This window comes from Setaria viridis, chromosome 9 (genome assembly GCF_005286985.2).
Source record: "Setaria viridis chromosome 9, Setaria_viridis_v4.0, whole genome shotgun sequence".
Classification (NCBI taxonomy): Eukaryota; Viridiplantae; Streptophyta; class Magnoliopsida; order Poales; family Poaceae; genus Setaria; species Setaria viridis.
In genome coordinates this window covers 18970774-18997333 of record NC_048271.2, presented here as the reverse complement: position 1 = coordinate 18997333, position 26560 = coordinate 18970774, and the positions used below count along the sequence as shown (strand labels likewise).

Genomic DNA, 26560 nt, shown 5'->3' with positions numbered 1-26560 from the left:
GAAGAGGCACCCCGTGAGCCAAATAGCGAGGCTGATTAGGGGGAAGACATCCCTAGATTAGTTGAGCAGGTAGAGAGGGAAGGAGAAGAGGACCTTGGTGCTATGGATGATGACTCATCGGATGAGGATGATGCTAACCCTATCCCATGGAACTGGTCAACTTATGACCATTCCAATCAATGAAGAGGAAAATATCCCTTAGGAGTACAGGAAGAATGAGATTTGTGTGGGTGCTTTGTACCCTAGTAGGGATGAGGTGAAGGCAGCTGTGAAGCGATTGTCCACTTTATCTTTGCAACTGCAGTTTAGGGTGGTGAAGAGTAACCCGACAGTGTATGATGTGTGTTGTGTTAGAAGCAATTACCTGTTTAGGGTGCACACATACAAGGGGAAGTGGAAGGATTACTGGGGGTGACTAGAGTGGTGGAGCACCAATGCTTGCTAGATGAAATGGAAGGACAACACCGCAACCTCACTATTGATTTTGTTGCTCAATACATGTATCCTCAGATAGTGGAGAATCCTAGCTACGAGCCCAAGTTGATTGTTTGTGCCATAGAGGAGAAGTTCAAGCACAAGATTAGCTACCACAAACTTACCGAGCCAAGCAAAAGGCGTTGGAGATGAAGTAGGGTACATACGAAGCATTGTATGATCACCTCCATGCCCTGTTGTACACCATATGCCAGAGGAGTTGATGCTCCTATTCCCACCATCACTTGGCCAGGTTCTTTTGGTTCAACGGAGTATGAGACACCACTTGACGACTTCCCTATATATGACAGGGCTAACTACACCGCTCCAAACTCTCTTAGGCCTTATGACGACCGCCATGGTGCATGGCTAATGTATCACCAAAGCGTGGCTTGTGTCGTCCAGCTATTTGATAGCTACGGTGATGGAAGCTGGCATTTCTTTCTATGTCCGTATGGCTTGATGAGTCCAGTTATTACTTCCTTACTCTTCCTAACCTTTTCATGCTACAAACTAACATCACGTTCAGTCTTATCTCGACGAAGGAAACTGCCGCTATGCAAAATAAGTCGATCCTCCACTTCCTGAGTCAACCCAAGAGTACATCCACTACCTCAAGTGCAAGATCTTTAACCTCGAGTGTAAGGTGGAGGATCTTCATCCAAAGTTGATGCAAATCCTTGGGCGGTTAACATTGCAGGTGACTTGGTTTGTACCAATCTATAGTGCAAGTGCCCCTACCACCACAACAAGGATCGTCCCCCGTCTCCGCCATCCTCTGGGGGTGCTGCCTACTATGAGGCTAGACCCTCCCAGCTCTTGCAAAGCCAGTTCTACTAGAAAGTAGAGATAGCTCTATCCCCGGCTATTTCAATTACCTAAGGTATGTTAGGTTTAGCAATGGCACATGTTTAGGATAGCATCCGTGTCACACATGCTACTGCAATCTATAATTAATTGTTCACTCTAGAGTCGTTGGTGTTCGTATGTTGTGCACAATTTTGTTTCTACATGTTGTAATTTCGCTGGAAATAACTATGTATCTAATGGCTGGAAGTTAATTCATTTTCAATTATTTCCTCGAAGCGCTCTAACCCTCTCAAATTAGAAAGTTTCATATTGTAACCAGTGACATATACGAATATTTAGTGCTTCCAATGTAACTTGATATTTTTTTTAACTATGAGAAAAAATTACACGAAAACAAAATAAAAATAAACCAAGTTATAGCTGTTTGAACCGGCTATAGCTGCCTCCACACAACGCAACCGGCGGTAGCGTACCTGCTGCCGTTATCTGATAATGGGGTCCATTTCTTCAAATTTTTTGATCACCTATTTATTTCTGCAAATTTGTAAAGAATATATATATAAAACTAAAAAAATCGCGTCGAGGAGCTCGTTGCGCCGCTTCACACGTTGTTTTTTTTCCATGTTCTGTTGGACACGCAATCGAGGGAGCCCAGTGCAAAGTTTGTCCTCTGCAACTTTGCTCACGGCCCCTCCATCTGGGCTGTCGGAGACAATCCAACCAAACGGCCCACTGGAGGCCGGGGCAGGCCGGAGATGTCGCTCAGCTCCGGCGAGGGCTGTGAGTGATTTCCCTCTGCCACCACAGAAACACAAGTGCGCCGTGACAGCCCGTTTTACCGTTACAATGGTTGGTAAAACTGCAAGGACAAATGAGGCTGTGCTTACAGACGAGTCCGCCTACCTTGAGTTCCTAACATCTTTTAGAGTTCAGACTCCTGTGCTTCCATGTTCTAGCCACCAAGAGGTGTAATTTCTCTGCCATTTGAGTTTCTCTTAAAATTCTGATGGTGGAAGGTTTGCAAAAAGGTTGTCCAACAAAGGCATTTCACCAAATGACCAAAACACAATAAAACCTTTTTGCAAAGACCCTTTTTACCCCATCTAAAAGAAAGATCAACCTCCCTCCTACAACCTATTCCAGTCATAGTGTTAGTGCCACACTCCACTTTAGAGGGAGGCTACAAATGAATGAGATAATTGGGCCTGTTTTCTTCAGGTTTTATTCAGTCGTTACAGTATTTTGCAAGAACAAGCATTCCCTTTCTTAAACCTCAACTAAAATGTCATCTCGCCATTAGATACGGGGCACAAGACCTCTCATCTACCTCAACTAATACTAATAGCAGGCTAGCAGCCAAAATTTGATGCATACTCCTTTGCTGCTTGCAGGAGGCAGCCAGCAGGTAAATGATGCAAGATGGGATCGAATAGAAGGTAGGTGCAGCCGTGCAGGCTGCAAACAAGTGCAGACAGAATGCACGCATGGCCATCTCCCCTCTAGGAGAAGATGCATGCCAACCCATTCAAAATCAAAACCCATCCCATTTCAACTACTTCATTGGCAGCGAATTCATCAGATCAGATCAGTCAACTTTCTGCAAATCGATCACAAAAATGGGACAAGATTGATCAAGAGGAGGAAACCTCAACTCCCTCCATGAGAACAAAAATATATGCAACCTCGATCAGCCTACATTGGTTGGATGCAAATCAAATTACAAAGGAAAGGAAAGGAAATATACTGTGTGACTGAATGAACAGCAGTAGCAGACACTGAGAAAGAGGACCCATGAAGGCTAAGCTAGTGGCATCTATTTGCGAGATTGCTCGGGCTGACCATACCGCCACCACTGGCTTGACTACTCAAGCTCGTCTCACTTCTTGTTGAGGTCGATGCCGGCCTTGCGCGCGACGGCGTCGAGGCCGTGCTTCTCGATGGTCTTGAGGGCCTTGGTGGAGAGGCGCAGCTTGACGAAGCGCTTGCCGGCCTCCCACCACAGCTTCTTGTACTGCAGGTTCACGAACTGCTGCTTCTTCGTCTTGTGGTTGGAGAAGGACACCTTGTTCGCCCGGTTCGTCTTCTTGTCAGTGAAGGGGCACACCCGGCCTGAATGAAAGAAACAACACATAAAACTTCATCATCTCGTTAATCAAATGGCAATTACCCTAATTATCATCCTGCTTGTTGCACAGATGCAGGTCAGAACTGATGGATGTGAACTTTTTGGTAATAGGATTGAAATTGAAATGGGCGGAGCAGCTAGGCATTGAATTGAACAATGCCACTGGAGAACTAGCTGATAGCAGAGAAGAATGGAGCAACCCAGTCAGCTGAAGATTCGTTGGTAGGAAGGGAAATAAACGAACAAGAAACGAAGCAAAGCAAATCGAAGACGTACGCACGACGATGGGCTGGAACTGCCTCTTGGGGAGGGGGGCGATGGCGGTTGAAGTGACAGCGCCGGCGGAGAGGGAGAGGCCGGCAAGCTGTGACGTGGCGAAGCCGAGGGAGGTGGAGGACGAGGAGGAGGCCCTCCGGGCGGCGGCGGGCATGGCGAAGGAGGAGCTCAGCAGCGTGGCGGTCGCCATGGTGGATGGATGGACGGAATGGAATGGGTGCGTTGGATAAGCAAGAGGGAGGGATAAGAAGAGAGAGGGTCCACTAGGTAGGAAGCATGCCAGCCCGCCCAAGAAGATTCTTTCGACCCGGCCCATTTTGGACCTCCACCTCTTGTGATTATGGGCCCAGGGAAACTACCCGTGCACAATTTCCCCACTCCAAAAAAAAAAGAATCCCCTAAAATTCCAAAAACTAAGGAAAAACATGCAAAATTTCCTTCTGAAAAAAGAGAGACTAATATACGATGCATGAACAAGAGCTGCTACAACAGCAAAAGCCTTTAGTCCCTATCAAGTTAGGATGGAGCTGAAACCCAAAAGGAGCCACAAACAAGAACTCAAGAAGGGATATGCATGGAAAGAGCTTCATAGAAAAAGAATTCTTGTCAAATAATGAATGCCTCCTGTAATTTCCCTCTTATTCCAAAAGAAACAGAAATTTACAGTGGTAAATTTTTCCAGTACTTTGTGAAATTGACAGAGAAAAAAACAATACTGCGTATTGTTGAGCCTCTTTCATACATGTGTCTGTCCATCTTCACTCCTGAGGGTTCAGAGTCTCAGAATTTCTCTTGTTGCTTCTTCAAACAGCTGCTGTAGCCACCATTCGGACTCATCATTTCTCTCCTATCAAAATGCAAAAGAACCAACGTTGAACTGCAAAGGTGATATGCGATGGTAGGCCATGCCTGCCAGTGAACTATGCTTCAGGCCGTAGAAGAAGTATATGAGCGCACCAGCCGCCATCCATATGGAAACACGAATCCATGTCTGACTCCTGCAATCATTTTGAGTTGAAACGTGAGGCCAACATTATCTTCAGGATTCCCACAAAGCATAGGTAGCTATCCATACATTCTGATATCTCCATATCTGTAAACTAAACAGCTAAGTTTTGTCTGGTTTCATAAAATTGCACATTAGCTTGAAAGAATTATGTTTGTTGCTTGATAAACTGACTGTCATGAAATTTGCAGTTCAGACAATAGCAGACTGCACAAATTGCAAAAGCATAAAAGATAAACAAAAAAAAAGATGATTATAAACCACATTTCTTACCCAAGGTTCATAAGCAGGTATCCGTTGATGATGATGCAACAAATTGGAAGCAATGGAACCAACGGGCACATGAAACCTAGGAGAAACAAAGACGACATTTGAGATTGTATTGAATTGCAATACCAGATTTCTTACTCAAACTTCACCAAGTTTATGGAACTGCTAAATGCCCATGTCCTTTAGCTTGTACCTCCAGTTGGTCCCAAAGATCTCTTGTCTTGCCCAATGCACAAAAGCACAATAGAAGAACCCAACACTAGCAGCCCGCCTATGGTGCATGCAGTCATTCGCACATAACTACAGAAAGCAAGACAGGATCAGGATGTTGCCTTTTCCTTGAAAAACAACAACAACAATAATACAATGATAATGCAATTCTGGCTGTGCTCTTCTGTCCCAGGAACAGTGTCCAATTACTTTGTTTGCACATTATAGAACCAGACTTGAAAGGGTGGCCACTGGGATACAGGTGGTGGAGACCTATCACTTACAACGGCAAAAAGGAGAAAGAAACCGCAAAAACGAAGACGATGGCCCCAAGGCATATCAATACTATGCTTCTTATGGCTTTCTGTTGCCTTACTTTGCTGTCTCTCTCACTGGCATATGGTGCTTCTTGAATAAATTCCAGATACAGAAAGGAAAAAAGTCAGAAAAGAAATTAGAGCATCCCAGTAATCATGAACATAAAACTAGGAATGCCTTAATATGATGTCTGAAGTATCATCTGCTGGCGCAGATAACTTGCAAGCATTTCATATGCAAAATACAAATAAATAACAAAGCAAGCCAACTTGTCGGTCAGCACCTCATTACAGTGTGAATGCAAGCTAAAAAAGGGCAAGCATAATTCCAGCTATAACTTGAACTTGACAGTTAACAGAAAACTAATCTTCCCATTACCATTGCCAAAAGGATCTTCCAGATTTTGCTCATCCTGCTCTGAGTGACTAGAATCTGAAGTTAGTGACTCAGGTGTTCCTGCAAGAGCCACTTCCATTGGCATCTCATATGGAGGAGCATATCTTACTACTAAAACAGAAATGGCAACCATAGTAAACGCCAATAAGGTCCCCACGCTTACCTGAACAAACAGATCAACAAACTATTATCACCTGGACTGTCTCTGAATACAGCAATGCTACCGTTTTTACATGATAATTAGCACATTACCATCCCTGCCAATTGGGAGACATCCATGAAAAAAGCCAGGATAGCAGCACACATCCCAGTCAAGATTGTGCTCAAGATTGGCACTTGGGTTTGTCGATTGACAGAAGAGAACAGTGGTGGGAGCAATCCATCTCTAGCCATCGCCATTATAATCCTTGGCTGACCAAAAGCACAATGTAAACAACAAGGATCAGCCAGTCAGGGTTGAAAACTGGATAAGCATTTCTTCCTCAAATGGAATATACGACGACCAATTCCTAGTCCTACCTCAAATAAACATATTCATTATTTTGTTATTGTGTTAGTTTGTTTGGGAAAATTGGTGGGTAGCCTTCTCTGACCACATACCACTCTTTATTTAACTGAATTTGCCAGGAGGTCCCTAATAATTTCACATAGTATAACAAAACTTCCCCTCAAGATAGGCAGATTTTTTTTTCTCGAACACACAAGAGAACTGCGTATCAATATATTAAGAAGAGAAGGGTTTAAAGAAACCCAAAGTTACAGCACAGGTTTTTGTTTTGGGCAAACCTGTACCAATATCCCTTAAACTATCTGATATAGGAAACCTTTTTTCGAAAGCACCAAGACCCAAACTAGACCAAGGACCCCAACTGCTCTTGTGAGGGCACTAGGGCGAGGAGATGTGAAATTCCTTGAGTCCCAGCCATACACCACAAGTGCATTTCATCTCTTATGGAAGACAGAACTGCATTCCCATCAGGCGGCAGGCCATCGAAGACACAACGATTGCGTGTTCCAAACAGACCAGGCCACCAGAATTATGATGGAGTCAAGACCCTTCTGCACCTGACCATCCACTGTACCACTCACCCTTGCCCACCAATCATCAAAGGAGGAATCTTCCAACTGAGGAGCTAAAGCCTGCAAGCTGACGCTGTGAAGCATGCTAAACCATACTTGATGGGTGACGACACAAGAGACCAGCAGGTGATTAATTGCCTCCTCTTGATCACACAATGAGCAGCGCTCAGGGTGAGGTAAATTCCTCTTGGCAAGGCGATCGGCCGTCCAACATCTGTTGTGTGCTACTAGCCACATGAAAAATTTACACTTGCCCGGTGCGCATCTCTTCCAAATCCTTTTGTAAGGTTTGAATTGAGTGGCACCAATGAATAGAGCTTCATAAGCTGATTTTGCTGAATATCTTCCTGAAGCCGAAAAGCGCCATATGTGCAGGTCTTCTACCTCTGGCTGCAGTACTACCTCAGATAGCAGATCCCATAGCCCAAGGTATTCAGACAAGACCTCCACTGTGAGTGCCCCTCGTATATCCGCAATCCACCTCATCTTTGTGAGAGCCTCATAAACGGTTCTTTTCTTCGCTCTTTTGGATACAGTGCCAAAGAGGTGGGGGGCAAGTTTATCTACGCTCTGACCATGCAACCACCTGTCTATCCAGAATAGTGTGTTCTTGCCATTACCAATTTCTGAAGTGATGGCCACTGAGAAAAAAGCCTTGACTGAGTGTTGAACTTGAATAGGGAAGATAGCCCACGGCTTGTTAGGTTCTGTTTTCTACAACCAAAGCCATCTCATTCTGAGAGCCCAACCTAGATGCTACAGGTGAGAAATGCCGAGTCCGCCTAGCTCCGGTGGGCGCGTGACCTTGGGCCAAGCCACCAGGCAGTGTCCGCCGTTCACATCTTTCCTCCCCTTCCAAAGAAAACCTCTTCTGATCTTATCAATGGCTTTAAGGGCCCAAGGTGGGAGGTCCATAGCCATGATCAAGTATATCAGCATAGAGGTGAGCACAGACTGTACAAGGATTTTTCTCCCTGCTCTTGTTAACAAATCAGCCTTCCAACCAGGAAGTTGGTCTACTATTATGTCGATGATTGGTTGGATTTGAGCCCTTGTCAATTTTTGCAGGGAGAGGGGTACTCCCAGGTATTTGCAGGGAAACTCCAGCAGCTGGCAGGGGAGATGTTCCTATATTGTTTCCTTGTCTTCATCTCTACATTGAATTGGTAGTACATTACTCTTATGTATATTGGTCTTCAGTCCCGAGGCTTCCCCAAAAAGACGTAACAGATCCACGTGATACTAATGTCATTAGCTGAAGGCCGGAGAAATATCACCACATCGTCTGCATAAAGGGATATCCGATGCTGCAAGGCCCTTCTAGCTAGAGGTTGTAGTTCTTCCTCAGCGGCCTTGTTCACCATGTAGTACAAGACATCCATGACAAAGATGAATAACATTAGGGACAGAGAATCACCCTGTCTAAGACCCGGTCGATGTAAAATTTTCTCTCCAGGAGTACCATTGAGTAGCACCTGTGTGGAAGACGAGGCTAGAAGTCCACTAATCATGTCACACCATATCGGCCCAAAGCCCAATTTTTTCATGACTTCCAGCAAAAAGGACCATGACACTAAATCAAAGGCCTTTGTTATATCAAGTTTCAGCAAGATTCGGGGTTGTTTCTGTTGATGTAGAAAACGTGCAGTTTGTTGGACTATCATGAAGTTATCCTGAATGAAACGACCTTTAATGAATGCACTTTGATTGGGGGAGACCATCTGGTCCAGCCGACTTGCCAATTTGTTGGCTAAGATTTTTGGATGAGTTTGGCGAAAGAATGAACCAAGCTTATCGGTTTGAAATCTCTGATGCTTGTGGCCTCTTCCTTCTTTGGCAGGAGGGTGATGTAGGCTGAGTTCAACAGATGAAAATTCCCCAATTTTCTACTCCATATGGCCGAAATTGCTGCCATCACATCCGCTTTGATGATAGGCCAACATGCCTTGTAGAAGTTTCCAGTGAATCCGTCAGGCCCTGGGGCTTTATCAGAAGGTAGCGCACTGATGATCCTCCACCCTTCCTCTTCAGAGAAGGGGGCCTCTAATTCAGACAAGTCAAGGTGTGGCATATTCAGCTCCTCCAAGTTAACAGTGAATTCACAGTCTAAACTCCCTCCCAGGAGGTTGCTGTAAAAATCATATATGTTTTTCTCTTTTTCCTCATGGCTTGTGAGTACCAGCCCATCATCAGAGCTGAGTTTACTGATAAATTGTTCCGCTTGCGGTGCCTAGCATGTAAGTGGAACAAGGCTGTATTAGCATCTCCTTCTGGCAGCCTATTAATACGAGAACGACTTCGCGCTATAGTGCGCTGCAAGGATGAAAGGGCTAAGGAATGTATCTTGAGCTGATTGCGCAACCAAAGTTCCTGACTAGAGAGGGAGCGTGCGTCTTGTGCAATTTCAAGCTGATGTAGCACCTCCATGGCAAGACCAAGCTGAGAATTGACATGCCCAACCTTTTTGTGGCTCCAACTTTGCAGGCCTTTGATAGTAGCTCTGAACTTCTTGGATAAGGTGTTAAAAGGGCAAGCAGTTGGTGGAACAGAGGTCCAGGCAGCTTCCACTGTCTCCTGAAAACCATCCAGCTTGGTCCAGAAACCTTCAAAATGAAAGCGAGCTTTCCCGGGCTTGATGTCATTGAGACCAAGGAGGAGCAGACAATGATCAGAGCCATCAGTCGCAGCACTCTGCAACAGGCTATTTGGAAATGTTTGTTCCCAGTCAGTAGAGCATAGCACTCTGTCTAACTTGACCAGGGTAGGAGATTCCTGTTTGTGAACTTCTGGCCATGGAGTGGTAAGTCATGCAACCCCAGATCATTGATAAGGCGACGAAATCTGCCCATCATTGCTCGGTTCAGGTTTCCATTGTTTTTATCTTCAGCTTTTACAATAAGGTTGTAGTCACCCAGAACTAGCCATGGCCCTTGACAGACAGCCCTTACGTCCGAAAGACATCTTGTTCTCATCTCCTTGAGGTCCATACACACATGTGAGCCACCAAGATGGCCCGTTGGCTGGACTGAACTGAACCGAGGCACAAAATTGGTCCACCTGAGTAGCAGAAGCGGGGCCAAGAGAATGGCGCCACACCACTAGAATCCCTCCACTAGCTCCGACTGAAGGAAACTCCACATGATAAGAGAAATCAGACCCAAGCATTGAGAGAAGAGTTCCACGGGGGTTCACAGTCATTTTTGTCTCTTGGATACAAACAATATCGACCTTTGATGAATTAACAAGAGTTCGAACAGAATCTTGGCGCGCCCTTGAGTTCAGACCCCAAACATTCCAACAGAGAATATTTGGCAGATTCATGATCACAGGAAGAAAATAAATGACAGGAAGATCCAATGAAGTGTCATGTATCCACCTCTAGTGCCAGCTCCTCCTCTACAGGTGTTGCCCAGCCAAAAAGGGCTGCCGGTGCTTGAACATGGGAGGCAGTAATTGAGGAGGACCGGGTGAACAGCTTACTGTATTCATCAAGTGCATGTTGATCAATGCCTTCAGTTTCCCCTATGATATCCAGCACACGCATCACCTTCTTCTTGTTTCTGGAAGAGGCCGTGTTGCCGACTGGCTCAGGCTCCACTCTAGCAATTCGATGGCTGCGACGTGGAGGAGCAGCAGGAGTTCGAGCACGGGTCCTGATCCTATTGGTGCACGGGGTGGGGAGGATTCTTGTCGTATTCTTTGTTAACCTTGCCATAAAGCTTGTATTCTCGTTGGGGATGAGGGGGTGCGTCTTACAGGGGATGCTGCATCTCTTATGCGCCGTGAATAAGTTCTTGGGTAACTTGGCACCAAAAATGAGGGGACAGGCAGGCGTCGTTCACCATCAGCCCTGCTAGCGGCTTGTGGAGAGTGCACAGCACACCGAGCCATGACTCTGTTCTTAGGTGGTGTAGTGACAGAGACTTCAGACGACCACACGGCTTCCAGAGTGGGGGACCAGGTACTGGCCTTGACCATACCAAAGGGTTGGGACGTTGGGCCGCTTCCAGCAAGGGTGTTCACCCTGCAGTCAGACTCATCTTGGGCCCTGAGGGGTGAAGGTCCCACGGGTTCTGCATCAGGCCCATCCGGATTAGCTTTGAGCCCTTCGGAGGTATTTTCATCTTCAAAAACTTCGCGCAGCAAGATTGTTAATGTTGTCGCCGCTCTCCCTAATTTTGGGCGCGCCTGGGCTGATTGTTTGGGCCAACAAGCCCATATTGATTGCACCCGCACGTTGTGCGCGATCCGCGAGGGGTGAGGCCAACGCTGACGCCTCGCGCTCCACGCCCGAGGCAACCGTCGTCCGGGGGTTAACCGGTTGTCGGGGGAAAATATTAATGACTTCCTTATATCCCTTAAACGACGGCCATAAGGGCCCGGGCCCACCTCCAGCAACAGTGACCTCCGCCGACTTGTCCGGACCCCCGGGTCACAGGGTCGGACACGCCCGACCCCCCCGACGCCGCTCCTCATCCCAACCGAGAGAATTCCACCTCGCCTGACCCCCGGGCGAGCGCGTCCGACCCCTCGCAGCAGGTCTCCACCTCGCCCGACCCCGAGCGCAAGGGGTCGGACGCGCCCGACCCCTCGTCGCAAGGCTCCGTCTCACCCGACCCCGGGCGCTAAGGGTCGGACGTATCCGGACCCACCAGACAGAGCTTCGCCTCGCCCAAGGACGTGCGCGAACCAGCAAACGAGGGCGCAGATCTTGTGGGCCCCCACCGATCTTGCCATAAATGCAACCGATGGGACGCCCATGTCTAGAATACGACTCTGACACACAGAGAGGCGCCCGCGTCCCTCGACGTGACCCGCCGGAGTCTTCGGGCGGCGCACTGCTGCCACGACTACACAGGGCTACGACTGCACCGTCCTAACCCTCCCCTGTGCCATTCGTCATAGGGCACTCATCGCCCCTGCTGCCTAGCGAAGGAGGGGGCGCCGCCCGGTTTTCCGCTCGGCCTGGCGGCAACGGCGTGTCAGCCGCGCCCCCCGGTCAGCACGCATGGCTGCAGTGGTCGCCCGTCATCCGCGACGTGCACGGCTATGGCGGCCAGTCATCATCATCGACTCGCACAGCTACAGTGGTCGGTCGCCACGCACGTCTCGCGTGCTCGGCTACAGTGGCCGACCGCTGGGTCATCGATGGGACCCAACGGCAACCACCCCTCCTCGATGGCCATGCTAACAAGACGCAAAAATCGGAAGGGAAGGCGGCAACCTCGGTGGCTCGGCCCGTCTCACTGTGCCTTATTTTTCCTTGCTTACCTTTTTTACTTCCCTTTACTCCTGGCTCGATTGTAGCTCCTGTGTCCTCCTTACGCTATAAAAGGAGGATCAGGGGATGGCTCTCGAGCGAACTGAACGACCCCCGACTCACAACCCTTCCACACGAGCATCAATACACACCCACAGAGACTTGGGACCAGCTTCCCTCTCTCGCCCGTTTGTAACCCCTGCTACAAACTCCGCACGAGTAACACGAGCAGCCTCCCACATTGGACGTAGGGCTATTCCTGCCCGAACTAGTATAAACCCCGTGTCCTCTCGTGCAACCATCCGGGCCTAACGCGCATAGAAAACAAATTTACTTGCCGGAGTTTTGACCCGTGATTCTTGACACCGACACCGGTGGAGAGACCCCTTCGGGCGAAGCGCAAGCCGCCGCACGTTGTGCGCGATCCACGAGGGGTGAGGCTGACGCTGACGCCTCGCGCTCTGGGCCCGAGGCAGCCGTCGTCTGTGGGTTAACCGGTGGAGAGACCCCTTCGGGCGAAGCGCAGGCCGCCGCACGCTGTGCGCGATCCGCGAGGTGCGAGGCCGACGCTAATGCCTCGCACTCTGGGCCCAAGGCAGCCATCGTCCGCTGGTTAACCGGTGGAGAGGCCCCTTCGGGCAAAGCGGAAGCTGTCGTGTCTTTAATGTCGAGCGGAGCCGATCCACCACGCCGGAGGACCCCCGAGGATGCGGCGGCCCCATCTTGCGGCGCCACATGGGCGATTTCCGCTGGATGTGGCCCCAGCCGCGCATGCACCGATGTCCGGTTGCCTCGAGAAGACGCTGGAGCACCAGTCTCCGACACCAACGGTGACCTTTGCCGCCACCACCTATGTCGGCGCCGCCCATCGCCATCAGCTGGAGGCGGGGAAGGAGGGTCTCCAGGCCTTGGCAGCACATCAGGAGCGGCAACGACGGAGACCGTAACCGGGTAAACCAGAGTGCGCTTCTCAGGTTGAAGATTGTCAGCCATCATTGTAGGTACCAGAATTTCGAGCTCCATCTCCGAGGGGAAAATGGATGGAGGAGAACACCAGGCAGCCACCCGGAAGGAATCTCGACGATAAGCAGATATATCAATCATATATGCCTTCTTACATATTGATTCACCACCATCATTCAGGTCTAACCCCTAAGCAAAACACGCTAGACTCTACATATTCTAGCCTTGATGCCACGCTATCTCACTTCTGGTGAACAAATCGATCTCAATGTGTTTGGTGAGATCATGTCACACAGGATTGTTTGCAATGGTGGCTGTTGATTTCTTATTGCAATGTAGCACCACGTATCATCTCTGAATACCAGTTCTGAGTGGCCACATTGGTCCTGGAACTACTTTGACCTCCACAATGGCTTCAATGATCTCCACGACCACAACCGCCATGGTGTCCTCCATAGCCACCACCATGAGAACTTCTACGAGCTCCACTCCGGCCACCACTATTCTGTGGGAAAGGACAGTTGTAGCTCAAGTGTCCTTTCTGCCCACAATTGTAGCATTTCCTGCCACCGGCTATGGTATATGTTGACCTCCCAGGATTGTTGTCCCTCATCACTCTCAATGGATTCTCCTCCTGAACCATGGCTGAGATAGCCTCTTCCATAGTTGGCAAGGTCGACTGGCAGAGCATGGCAACCCTCCTAGGCTCAAACTCCCGGTTCAGGCCATTCAAGAAGTGAATAACCCTCCTGCGTTGCAGTCAAGCCATCGCACGTACAACACAATTGGCATGGTTCAGTTGTAGTGGATCGTAGCAATCCAGATCTGCCCAAAGTTGCTGCAACTCACTAGCATACTCCTGAACAGTCCTCCCCTCCTGCTTCAACTGCTCCGCCTTCCATTGAGTCTCCACCATCATCACATTGCATACCCCTATATACGTGTCGCGCAGTCTCTTCCACATCTCTGCAGCAGTAGAGGTCAACTCCACCATCCGACGAACTGATGGAGACATTGAATTCATCAGCCACAGCATCACCGTAGCATTGGTCATGTCCCACACCCTCCACTCCATGCTAGACTTGTCAGCAGGTTCAACACACGTTTCCTCCAGATAGTGCTCGACCCCCTTCATCCTCAGCAATAGCCTTGCTCTCCTGGACCAACAAGGATAGCTTTTGCTACCCTCCAACCTCAAATCATTTGGTATTGGCTCCAAATTCAATTCAAATGACCCCATTCCACTCTGAGGACCCATAGTCCCCACAGCCTCCAGTAGTTCCTGCAACAAACTTTTCCAATCGCCTGTGGTGATCAGCGAGGACTCTCCGGCCACAATTTGCTCCTGCTCAGTTGCCTTCAATTCAGCTTTCTCCTCAGACTTGTTTGTCACCTCCATTTCCTTCACCAGAACTTATCCGTGTCTAGATACAAAATCTGGCAAATCTGGCAGCACAGAACTACCACTGAACCTTTTCTTCCAAGTTACAAACACCGCGATCAATCGAATCAGGCCTCCTCCACTAGCAGCAACTCAACAGCACCTTCTCTTCCCCTTTTCCCTAACCTAAACCTCAGCAACAAATCAACAGTCCGCTCTTCCCCCACTTCAAATCAGGAGCTTGCTCCTTCTCCACATCCTTATCCACTGAAAACCAGCGGCAAGCAGCCCGCTGCCCGCCCTCTGTGCGACTGTGCCACTATCTCCCTCACGCAGTCCGCGCAGCAGCTCCCTGCGCGATCTTGGTGCGCTCAGCCGGGCCCACGCGACAGAGGCGGCGGCACGCCCTCGAGGGTGCGCGCTTAGCAGGGTGGCGACTGACGACGGCTTGGACTGATTGGACGGCGACGACTGTGGGACGGAACGGCGGCAGGCGGTGACTAGACTAGTTTTTGGGTGGTGTAATGGTACCAGGCTGTCTGCTACTCAGCTCTGATGCTTCTTCATTCTTCGTGAGAAGGCAGCTATCATCTTGCCCTTTCTTTGTGATTTTCCAGAGGGGCCTTTTGAACCTCATATATTTACGTTTAACTCCAACATGTTTCGAAACAGTGGTTTTTTTTTTCTTTTTTGGAATTTCTACTCAAGTCACTGAGTCACATATCATTCCTATATAGAAGTACGATATTACTGAAACGAAAAGGTAACTCAACAATACTCAAGTTCTCAATTATCAGACATACCTGAGGAAGAATGCCGCCTATCAGGGATGCGATGAGGGCAAGAACAGCCCCACTGGCAACAACGTACCTACATTTCAATGAAGTAAAAATGCTCAATAGCTGACATATACTTGAGAAATGGTGCAAATAATCTCCATCACAGCTGGATCATTCAGCATTTCAGCTGGAAGAGAACCTGGAACTTACTCTGCCCACTGCATCCCGTATTGTGCAAAAGCAGAAGAAATTGGGGTGTCAGGATCAATGGCGTGATACGGCACCAGACCGACCACAACAGCAGAAACCATCATGTAGAGGAAGCAGCACAGGGACAGGGTCAGGCCCATCCCCAGTGGAAGATCGCGCTGAGGATTCTTCACCTGGAAATCACTTTGATAAACCAAATTAAAGGTGATCGTATCGCTGCACAAAAACTTTAGTGACATTTAGGGGAACACAAATAAAATTCTGTACATGAGGAATGTAAGCTGACCTCCTCGGCCGTGCTAGCAACTGTATCGAAGCCAATGAACGCGAAGAAGAGGGTTGCTGATCCGGAAAGGACTCCACCAACACCGTTAGGGAAGTAACTGTGTACCAGCCAAGCAAGTTTCAAAATCCAATTGGGAGTCAACGCATCAATTCGGTTATATGAAGCAAGAAATTTAACTTTACCCATCTGGCCCTTTATAACCGGCCCAGCCATTCCTGAATCCCAACCATCCACCAACGCAGATGACAAAGAGCATGACTATGATATTTGCAGTGGTGATGATGCCTTCCACAAATGAGCTCTGGTCAGGACATAACTCATACTTTAAGACTGAAATTGTAAGATAAATCTTGAAAGTAGCCACAATTTTTGAACTCAGAAAACCAAGCGTAAGAACATAAATAATGATGGAAGAGAAAGGCATTAATGCAAAATAAAACGGTGCAGATTCTATAATTCGCACCATGATATCTTTTTAGCATACAAGAACTTTCGACATCATTGAGTCTATAATATCCTAAAGCAAATTAAAGGGAAATAAGAGAGAGTAGAGTTTCTGAAACAAGTTGCAGCCTCAGTGCTAGTACCTCTTTAATGCCCAGACAGAGTAATGCAGTAACTATCAAGACAAGAATAGCAGCACAAGGGTCAACTGGGGTGTGAAGCCCTTTGATGTGCACTTGTGCTAGAAAGAAGGGCAGCTTGTCGTGGCCACCAAAAAATAGAGCCTAAAAAAAATGAGACCTGGTTATGGAGAGTTCACTTATGTAAAGAGAGAGCTTAATAGACAACATTACCAAGTTTGGCGATATGCCACGTGCCACCGATGATCCCCCGATCGTGTACTCAAGGATCAAGGCCCACCCAACCAACCAAGCAACGCTGGCCATAATTTTCCACAATTGGGAAGACGAAGAACAAAACAAAGGAGAGCAGCTAGGTAAGGCAAACATGTACAGAGAGAGGAAAATAATAGGGACCGGATGCGAATGTGCATTTGTAATGTACCTCTCTCCAATGCAGATGTAGGAGTAGTGGTAGGCACTCCCTGCCGAAGGGAAACGGCAGGAGAGCTCAGCATAGCACAAAGCTGAAAGGGCCGCAGTGACGCCGGCTATCAGAAAGGACACGGTCAGGCCTGGCCCTGTGTGCTCACGAGCCACAGTTCCAACGAGGACGTAGATGCCAGCGCCAATCGTCGAACCAACACCTAATCACAAGCGAGACAGCGAAATTGGCATATGGTGCAATGCCTGGAACTGAAAGTAGATTCACTGGAGGACTCTGAACCCCAAAAACCTAAGTCAGAGTTGGGTTGGACACTAGGAACATGCTGGCGTTCTTGCTAGTTCTGCTGTAGCCCAAGTTTTGTGGAAGTGCTATATTACATATCAGGTTCTTCCATGTCATGGTGAAAATTGCAGAGTCTCATGTTGTTCAGAAATGAATGGCATGATCTGTAACAGCAACCACCGTTTGATGCCAATGCCATTATGCAACACTTTGTCAGTTACCCCAATTGTAGCTTTGCAAGAAAGGCAGCAGCAGTCAGCTAATTACTGAGGTGGCAAATTAAACTTAAAACATTCAGATTGTGATCCTCTTAAGTCAATGCAAGGAAACTGAATAGCATTCCACTGATGGCTAAAATGTAACGAAATAAGGTTGGATTAGCTAATCTACTACTAATTAGCCATGGGAAGGCCAGGTGAGAATGGGGCAGGTACCGATGGCGGCGAGGTGGGGAATGGTGAGCGTCTTGGCGAGGCGCTGTCCGCCGCCCCCGTCGGCGGCCTCGGCGCGGCCGGTGGAGCTCGCGGCCGCCGGCTTCCGCCGCACCAGGCACTGCAAGTCCGGCCAGGAGGGGCCTCCCATGCCTTGATCATCCAAGGGCCGAAGCGAACGGGTTCGGGGTTCGGTGGGGAGAAAAGGAGATCGACTCGAGAGATTGTCAGGTTGAAGTCCTAGCGAGATCGCGCTCGCGTGAAGAGCAACACCTGCTCCCCATGGGGAAGTACGGCATTGACTTTCTCCTCTCTCGACCGGCTCGGCTGCTACTTTTCGCTTACGGCTAGTTTTCTTTTCCAACGAGAGAAAACGTACTATACAAGAGAGCAGAGCCCCACACACACGCACAGTTCATGCAATTTTTTTGAAAAAAACTTTCAAAAAGATACACACGCGTCACATAGTACATGTCTTTGGACTTGTACCAATCTCGTTGGAGCAAACATAAAGCAAATGGTCTTTGGAGACAAGCTGCGTGTACGCTCTTTGAATTTCCAGGGTTTGCACCCCCTATTGTTGCAAGCCTCGATTATAGAGTGAAGACAGTATGCCCGGCACAAATGAAAGCACAGGGGATTTGTCCTGGTAGAAAATAAATCAAACCTGTTTACAAATTTAGTCATGTTTGCAAAGGAGTTTAGGATCCAAATACTTGAAATTTGTTGTCCACCTGAAATATTCTATAGCTAAAACACGGCAAGAATTCTACGGATAACGGAAAACAATGCAATTCCTACTAAAATAATACTCCCTCCGTTTATTTTATAAAGCATGGTACGACACTGCATGGTCTCTCAAATTACACTTTGACTAGTAATTTATCTTATATTATATTATTTATGATTATAAACTTATAATTATTGAAGGGTACATTTGATTACAAATCCAACAATTTTAAGTTTACATCATAAAAATAAAAAAAATATTGATTAAATTATTGGTCAAAGATAGCAAAGTTTGAATCTTAATATGCACATATGCCTTGCCTTGTAAATATAAACGGAAGGAGTAGGGAATTCACATGTCCCAAACATAAAAATTCCACATTACCTAAAACTGGTCTCGAAGTCATCCATCAAGTTCGGGTTAGCAACACCAGGACACTACTCCCTCCCTCCGTCCTTGTAGGTTATTTTGACTTTTCTAGGTATATAATTTTTACTATGAATCTAGATATAGTATATATCTAGATGCATAATAATATCTATGAACAACGAAAAGCCAAAATAACATACAATTTGAAATGGAGGGAGTACAACGCAAGAGCAGCCTCTTCTCGTGAATGGAAGTTCAAAGAATTGTCTCTACCCACACAATATTCCCACATACAATGTGTGTTCCCTTTGTCTTAACTCTTTTACCTATAATCTTGGAACATCACAGTTGATCAGTTATACATCTTGACTATTAGTGATAAGTAAAATTTCTATTGCCAGAAGGTGGGAAAGCCTGCCGTCTTCGTGGATGCTGGAAATTCCCCTCCTCTCCAGCACCTGGTTTGTTTGAAGTTCGCCGCTTATCTCCAGAATCCGTATTTATGGGCCTGGCAACTGCATTGTCTTTTTTTGTCTCAGCTTTAGGCTCGCCACACACAAGATTCTCTCTGGCTTCGGCATAATCAAAAGGCACCACTGGGAATCTAAATTCGGGTTCTTGAGGTATCTTTTGATTCTGATGAACGTTTCTCTCTTCATTGAGTGACCGGAACCGTTGCTCAGTATCAGAGGGGGCATCTGAAGGGGACTTGGACATTTCCATGACTTTGGGTTCCTGATGCTCATCATCATTACGACTTTCTGGTGGTTGCGGATCATCTGTTTCAGTGTCCAACTGTATCACGTCTTCCATTTGACAGGCTGGATCACTGTGTTGGACGCTTTCTGGTTCAGAATGCACTTGTTCTTTCAATGGAAGGCTACCTGATGGAGGTTTCACACTGCCAGAGAAGTTATGAAAAGGAAGTACCACAGAAGACGTTATCTTGTCCACCTTACTCTTACCCTGCAATTGTCACGCATACAACAGAGTCAGGATAGTTCTGTGGCCACTAAGGATTCATATCGAAAGCTAGCAGGAAAAGCTAACCTCTACTAGAACACATCAAGACATAAATTTCATAAAGCCAGTGTATCACTGATTGTGCAGATGCATGCTCATCAAAGGATTGGAAATACTAAGTATGTCAAAACTCTAGCAATGCACTTCAAATACTCCCTTTGTTTCATTAATAGTTGCCATTCTAACTTTGCCTTGAGCCAAACTTTTGTATCTTTGACCATTAATTTCTAAAAAGTTGTATAATTTAACATTATAAGATTTATGTTTATAGATTCACCATGAGAAATACTTTCATAATATATAATTAATAATTTACATGTTAATCTATATGAATTTATAGGAATTGGTTGTCAAAGATAGAAATGTTTGACTTAGGACAAAGCTACAACAACTATTGTGAAACGGATGGAGTGTTTAAGTAGTATTTCAATGGCAGGCAGCAAACCAGTTCATGGAAAATGCATCTTCCTATATACAAGACTGCAAAATATCGTAACTACTCAATTCTACAGTCCGGATAGAGAAGATGCAACAGGAACTACCTGATCACTTGAAAGCCCTGGGAAAAGATTCGGCCTTCTTCCAGCAGCTGGTTTTCCAAACAGAGCACCAAAGGCTGTAGTCCTCTTCGATACTTGAACAGTGGCCTTTGCTACCTGGACAACGAAGATGTTTAAATACAAGGCCAGACTATACGGCAGGCACATATGTAAATGATTTTCCTTACTTGCTGCTGGCCATTGCTCAATATTTCCTTATCTGCCAGTCCAGTAAACCCTGACGAAGTCCCCAAGTTCTTTTCTGGTGTGAAGTCCTCTAAATGCATATTACCGAATGAAGCTTCACTTGTAACAGTTCCCATACAGGGAGAAGCAGTACCAACATTTGTAACCACTGTGGAAACTACAGCAGATTCATCACTCGGGTCGTCATTGTTATCAACATCAACAGCTGGGATCATTTCAGTGTCTTCACTGCTGTTCTTCACATTTGCCATTGTTAACTGCAGAAAACCATATGTTCACTTCAAATGATGTCCAGAAGACTGAATCTCATAGTGAATTGGAAGATAAGTTGAAATAAAATCAGGATAACAAACCTCTTCCAGCTTTCCCTTCTTTAGTTGTTCCGCTACACTCTCAAAAGCACCAGAAGCTGATATGGCATCCCTTATAGTGTTAATGACAGTGCTGAGATGGCGCTCAAAGTTTTTTGATTTAACAATTCTTTTTAACTTCCCACTTGTCACAGGCATTTCCTTTGCTTTAAAATCAAAAATTGAAGAAAGAAAGTTAGCCAACGCATGCAAAGCCATACACCTAAGTTGAGATTAGCAATAAACCTATCTCAAGTAGACTCTTATTCGGTAATATATAGCCAGTGCTCTCATCCTCAGCACGGGCAATGCCATCTCTCCATCGATATAGACTCTGCACGGAAAAATGAAAAGAAATTACACAAGGAGCAATAGAATTATTTGTTAACTACTATTGCAAGTGTTTAAACTGGCAGTCTTGAGCCTGGTAATCAAAGACATATAGAAGAAAATATGGAATTGCTTTAATAAAAACTCCGATTATGACCTTTCAGTTAGCATATCTAAGATCTATAAAAACTAGGCATAGCCTCAAACAGTGGGGTATCAATAAGAAATCATCCACCAGGACAACTAAGGATTCATTTCTAACAAACTACATATGTTCGGTATCTTTTAACTGCAAAAAAAATGATCAAGGGTCGAAACACCAGTATAGTCCTCAAAGAGGAATTATGTACTTACAGAAAGAACTGACAGCTGTCTTGCATCCAGCTCATTTTCTTTCAATCTGTAATTGAGCAAACTGAGATTAGGATAGCTTGAATAGATTTTTGTTGAACAAAGCTGCATTAAAGCAAGCATAATACAAACCCATGTAAATGTAGATACGATGAATCAGTCAGCTGCTCCTTCTCATATAGTTGCAAGCAAATTTCATTGCTGCGCTTGCAAACCTGCAGTGATGAAAGAAACAGCAGTTTAGTTCCTCCAGCTAGTATGCTGTAATCAATAGGAGTGGAACCAGAGAATATGCATATGCTCTAGTGTTCCAAATCAGATAAAAAGTTAAAAGCACACATTCAAGTACCTGGATGGCAACAATTCAGGTAAATAAGACATGAACCTTAACTCAATAGACCCTCAATGAAGGGCCTACTACACTTGTCTCAGATATTAATAAACAGTGAAATTTACATAAGAATAAGAATAAAATAGAAATGTTCACCCTACTAATATCAGCAATTGATTGTGAAGCTGCATGCTCTACGTTAATCTAGGGTAGAATACCAGCGTAAGAGAACACTAAACAGTGCAGTCAAGTTAAATCAAACATTACACAAGGAAGAAGGGAAATGCATTAAAGAAAAGATTTACCTCTAAAAGCATATCACTGTCAGCTGATGACTCCTTCACTAGTCTCAATCTCATCAGGTCATATATATATAACAGATAGTGTGTATCTTCTCTAGCATATCTACACACAGCAACCGCTATCAGACACACTTGGTGGAAACTAGTCTCCGCAGTGGGGTCAAAAAATAATAAAAAGAAATATTGAAATAAATCATGATGATCAAAGGAGCTCAAGGAGTATAAAGGCACAGTACTTGATCATTTCATCAGGAAGGGGTCTCAACCTCCAATCTGCAGCCTGGTACCTGTTGCAAGAAAATGTATGTCTTAGTCACGCTTTACAGCTCCCATGACATGGAACCGGTAAACTGGAAGCATTAAGGAGGTTCACAAAATCACGCACTCTTTATTTGCGGTCACTCCACAGAAATGGTGCAAAAGATGCTCCAGGCTGTTGCGGTCCATCTGTAAGACCTTTGAAGCCTGTTTTAAGTTGGGAGGGAGAGATCAAGCTTCAGTTAACAGAACATCAAAATGATGAGTATGTACGACGAAAATGCAATGTAAAATAAACAGAAGCGAGATGTATGAATCGTGCAGATAATCATGCTATGTGCACCATACCTGGCCTGTGTCAAAAAGGTTGCACACATATATGCTGAAGTCTCGTTGAAGCCATATTATATCACGACCTGCGCCGTGCATTACCTATTTGTCACAAGAGCAATGAGAAACTACAATTTCAGACATATCGTAAAATATAAACATACAGAAAGAGAGCATACCGTACCTTTCTCTTGGTTGGATCTCTGAAAAATTCTCTCAAGTAATCACCAAGATATCTACGAAGCTTAAGAGTGTCCACAATAAAGTCCTCTGTTCTTGTTGAAATCTGCATCAAGCATGTCAGACCCTGAAATGTCCTATAATGGTTGTGTTCCAGATCAACCTGAAATGGTAGGATAAAAGACCAAAATGTTTCAGTTAATAAATAATGCACAATAACCCAAGGAAACAGTTTTACAACAATGCAATGCAACACCGAGAAATATCGGGTGCAGATAATTTGCAACCATTATGTTTAACATATAGGGTAGAAATCGCTTCTAGGAAACATGATACATCAATAAATGGAAAATTTCATCCAAAGCATCTTGCGCGATAAGAAGGTAGAACTCATACGACTAAGGAATCCAGCATAGAAAGATAACAGAAAGTTAACCACTTTGTGCACATTAAAATAAAAGTAAGGCTTGTATTGGCAGCAAATATGACATAGCTGTAATAGGATCTACCATGTTCATCACAAAGGCCTGATGATTAAGGAAAATAGTTTGAATTTGATGGCTGATATGGAAATATTGAACATAACATAACTTGCATGCTGAATCCATCCATATAGTTCATATGTGTGAAATCTCAATTTACAATGTTTGCAGTGAGTTGGAATGAGCCTTAATTCTCAATGTACACAATAGCACCAGTACGGAAATTAATGCTCAATAGCCAGAACTTATAAGTATGTTGACACACAATACTAATCTTGAAATTCCTAATCTCAGTTGATACTTGATACAACCAAAGTAAAGAGGCTTCTGAATACTCGTAGTAAACGGTATGAACTGAAGCATACTGACAGTTATGTCTAAGTAAACTGCTTATCATGCAGTTATCGCAGTCACATGTATTTGTGGCATCGACAAGAAACAAGCACACTTACAGCAAACTCAGTTGCACTCTTCAGCTTTGTGGCTAGCACCTCCAAGGTTTTCAGGTCTTCAACAAATGTAAAAGGGGTATCATCTAAAGCAGGTGGCTTTACAGGCTCACTATCAGGAACGTTTCTGTTGATTAGTTGTTCAATTGGGAGTTTTTCCTGCAAATACAGAATACACATGCAAATCAATTGTTTTTTACATTTGACAATAGAAAATGAAGAACACGGACAGCAGCATATTTCCATAATGCTGACGTTATATTTTTACACAATGCTAAAGAGGCTTTCTGCCCTTCTTATTTTCTGCATGCACGGTGGTTTTCTTCGCTTCATCCACTGCACCGAGTTTGCATCACATCAAGTCTACAGGAGTGAATTGAGTGATTTCCCCCAGTAATATCTTTTAGTTCATTAAGCCCCCACGAAACCAAAGGTAATAAATTCAGAATAATGCTGTTTTGCTTCTAAACTATATGCATGTTGTGTCATTTCGCATAATCCATCATCAGCTGCATATAACACCTGTTGATCCTACATACCATGTACACGCTACCAAACCAAAAAAAAGAACAACTGGTTCTCTACATCTTTTGTGTCTTTAAATTAATCATATCAATCACAATTTACAGGCAGTAAGGCTGTGGTTTATTTTTATGACCTCAGTGGTGAGATTGGACATCAAGAAAGTGGACTTGCTTCGATTTGAGATTCACAAAAATTATGTAGAGAAACACTAACCAATGGGTGCACGGGTCGGGTGCCATCCTCGCTCCGCTCAAGCAAAGCATGCTCAAAAGGCTTGGTCGAGTTGTCCACCACAATGCGGTACACCCCCTGCGGCCGCGGGATGGTGCGGATGTGGAAGGGCACCTTCGCCTTCATCCCCGGCGCAGCCGCCTTGTCCTTGGCCATCTTCACTGAGCTGGAGGCCCCGAAGGCCTCCGCTCTTTCACCTTCCTCCCCATCGCCCACCTTCTTCTTCTTCTTCCCATACACCACCTGGAACCCGTCCCCGTCCCCGGCCTCCGAGGCCGCCCTCCGCCCTGACGCCTCCTCCTTCTCCCTCAGCGCCTTGAACTCGTCCACGGAGGCGCCGAACCGCTCGAGCAGGTCGTCGTTGAGGGCGACGAGCCAGTCGTGCGCGTCGTCGAGGTCGCCGCCCCCCGGGAACGGCTGCTGCCGCGCCGGGAGGAGCGGGGCCGCGCCCAGCACGCCGAGGGAGGCGTCGGCCTTGGCGGCCGCGGCGCCGACGGGGGATTTGAAGGCCGGGAAGTTGTTGTAGAAGTGGAAGTCGCGGGACGAGGGGAGCGCGCGGGAGCGGGCCGAGAGGCGGGCGGCCGCGGCGGCGAGAGGGGCCGACGAGGAATCGATGGCCGCGGCCGACTTGTTCTGCGCCCACGGCGGGGGCTGCGGCGGCGGCGAGGCCTCCTCCGCGTCCATGGCGAAATTGGGTGGGGAATGAGGCGGTTTAGGGTTTATGAGGGGGGTTGGGGTTCCGCCGCCACCGCCGGCTTGTACCGCGTGCGAATTGTGAGTGAATTGAGCGATTTGTTTTTTCTCGGCTTCGCTCGGTGTTACCCTTTTTGGGTGTTTTCCTTTCGTTGAGCGGCCATGAAGTTTGCGTGTCTGCCCATGCTTTCGGAATCTTGGATGCTTTTTACAGGGCGACGCTCACGCAAATGTGGATCGCAAAACAGAGTGTTCAAATTCAATTGAGCGATACGATTGTTCAAATTCAATTGCAACAATGATTACTCAAGTAGGTGATCGTGCTATGCTCGTGGCCCTCGTGCCTACTGTACTGGTCCAGCATATGCGATGCTTTACTTTGATTTCTGTCCATGTTGGCACTTGGAGAGGTTGTGAGGATTTTTCAGGATCTTGGAAAGTGATCGTGTATATTGATCGGAGTATGATAGAGCTTTAAATTGGTGTTAAGAAGCTAGTAGATTTACATGAGTATAGCAGCATCATGTGAAAAGGATTTATGCATACTTTCAATCACTAGGTTGATTGAATGGATAACCGAACACTTGTTGGTTTTGAAGAATGTCACTGGAAAAGGAATATGCAACAAACCATTTAAACAGTAAATTTGGCTATAATTTAGATCATGTCACCGTTGTAATTGGATTTTTCCACTATGATCTTGGAATGTTATGAACATTCCTTTATCGGGCTGGTGAAGATAAATTGAGAATTCCCAATGAATGTCAGCGATCACAACATTCACACTGCCATAAAACATCTAAATTCAAAAAAAAAATGTTTTTGGGCCTGCCCGAGTGATATAGCTTCTGTTTGGGGTTATTAGGATCGTTAAAATGATTGCGCCAGCATATTCGTTTGATTTGGAGTTGTAGCTCCAGCTTTCTCCATCGCGTACCCAATTCAGCTACACGGCATTAGATTGAGATAAAAATGGTAAAAAACTCTGGAGAAAAAAAGAGTAGGAATAACGTGTGTGCCGGTAAAAGGTACGGGAAGATTCATATTTCAGAGAAAGAAGAAATTGCTAGATCTGTATGAAAATTTCAAGTTGGTCCAACCGAATGGACTCTCGCTTCGCCAGGAAATCTCTACAGCTAAAAAAATACTAGGATCATGTCTGTGCGTTGCTACGGCAACAAAATATTTATATTATTACATAAAACGTACGCATGGCAGTTCTTCGTACAATTATGGGAAAATATAAAACCAAATCACAAGCTGGTGCAGATTAAGTACTCTATAGTAGCCAAAATCTATTTGCATCTACATC

General features: G+C 46.0%; 3 protein-coding genes and 1 pseudogene across 5 annotated transcripts; all 4 read right to left on the bottom strand.

Annotated features, from left to right (window-relative positions):
- Positions 1-2911: 2911 nt before the first annotated feature.
- LOC117839622 (large ribosomal subunit protein bL28c) lies at positions 2912-3922 on the bottom strand. Its single transcript, XM_034720007.2, has 2 exons — positions 3686-3922; positions 2912-3393 (listed from the first exon to the last, which is right to left on the bottom strand). The coding sequence occupies exons 1-2, from the start codon at positions 3873-3875 to the stop codon at positions 3161-3163; spliced, it is 423 nt and encodes a 140-aa protein (XP_034575898.1). The 5' UTR covers positions 3876-3922; the 3' UTR covers positions 2912-3160.
- Positions 3923-4256: 334 nt separating this feature from the next.
- LOC117839621 (cationic amino acid transporter 3, mitochondrial) lies at positions 4257-17914 on the bottom strand. Of its 3 annotated transcripts, none has more exons than XM_034720006.2 (14): positions 17572-17912; positions 16853-17054; positions 16642-16726; positions 16432-16572; positions 16027-16145; positions 15845-15941; positions 15559-15731; positions 15373-15439; positions 6138-6296; positions 5868-6048; positions 5456-5576; positions 5155-5261; positions 4965-5040; positions 4257-4683 (listed from the first exon to the last, which is right to left on the bottom strand). In XM_034720006.2, exons 1-14 carry the CDS (start codon positions 17717-17719, stop codon positions 4536-4538), a joined length of 1824 nt encoding a protein of 607 aa, XP_034575897.1. In that variant the 5' UTR covers positions 17720-17912; the 3' UTR covers positions 4257-4535. The 3 variants fall into 3 exon arrangements, 2 of the variants coding, with proteins under 2 accessions (XP_034575897.1, XP_034575896.1); XM_034720005.2 differs by having other exon boundaries at positions 5456-5579; positions 17572-17911; XR_004636856.2 differs by lacking the exons at positions 4257-4683; positions 5456-5576 and having other exon boundaries at positions 17572-17914.
- LOC140221425 (uncharacterized) lies at positions 13303-15152 on the bottom strand (annotated as a pseudogene).
- Positions 17915-18851: 937 nt separating the features above from the next.
- On the bottom strand, positions 18852-25332 carry LOC117839620 (protein RRP6-like 2). The gene is made up of 14 exons (XM_034720004.2): positions 24538-25332; positions 23803-23958; positions 22873-23031; positions 22707-22790; positions 22486-22565; positions 22337-22387; positions 22104-22203; positions 21600-21682; positions 21471-21516; positions 21033-21120; positions 20790-20953; positions 20418-20693; positions 20233-20346; positions 18852-19633 (listed from the first exon to the last, which is right to left on the bottom strand). Exons 1-14 carry the CDS (start codon positions 25237-25239, stop codon positions 19040-19042), a joined length of 2697 nt encoding a protein of 898 aa, XP_034575895.1. The 5' UTR covers positions 25240-25332; the 3' UTR covers positions 18852-19039.
- Between the last annotated feature and the right edge of the window lie 1228 nt (positions 25333-26560).

Excerpts from the sequence above, each read along its gene's own strand:
- LOC117839622 (XM_034720007.2), bottom strand. The coding sequence starts at position 3,875 with ATGGCGACCGCCACGCTGCTGAGCTCCTCCTTCGCCATGCCCGCCGCC. Across the intron at positions 3,394-3,685 it reads GTTCCAGCCCATCGTCGTGC|GCCGGGTGTGCCCCTTCACT; the intron begins GTACGTCTTCGA and ends TCTTTCATTCAG.
- LOC117839621 (XM_034720005.2), bottom strand. The coding sequence starts at position 17,719 with ATGGGAGGCCCCTCCTGGCCGGACTTGCAGTGCCTGGTGCGGCGGAAG. Across the intron at positions 15,732-15,844 it reads TTGCTAGCACGGCCGAGGAG|GTGAAGAATCCTCAGCGCGA; the intron begins GTCAGCTTACAT and ends AGTGATTTCCAG. Across the intron at positions 5,041-5,154 it reads ATCTTTGGGACCAACTGGAG|GTTTCATGTGCCCGTTGGTT; the intron begins GTACAAGCTAAA and ends TGTTTCTCCTAG.
- LOC117839620 (XM_034720004.2), bottom strand. The coding sequence starts at position 25,239 with ATGGACGCGGAGGAGGCCTCGCCGCCGCCGCAGCCCCCGCCGTGGGCG. Across the intron at positions 22,204-22,336 it reads CTTCCTGATGAAATGATCAA|ATATGCTAGAGAAGATACAC; the intron begins GTACTGTGCCTT and ends TGCTGTGTGTAG. Across the intron at positions 19,634-20,232 it reads CAGGGCTTTCAAGTGATCAG|GGTAAGAGTAAGGTGGACAA; the intron begins GTAGTTCCTGTT and ends TGACAATTGCAG.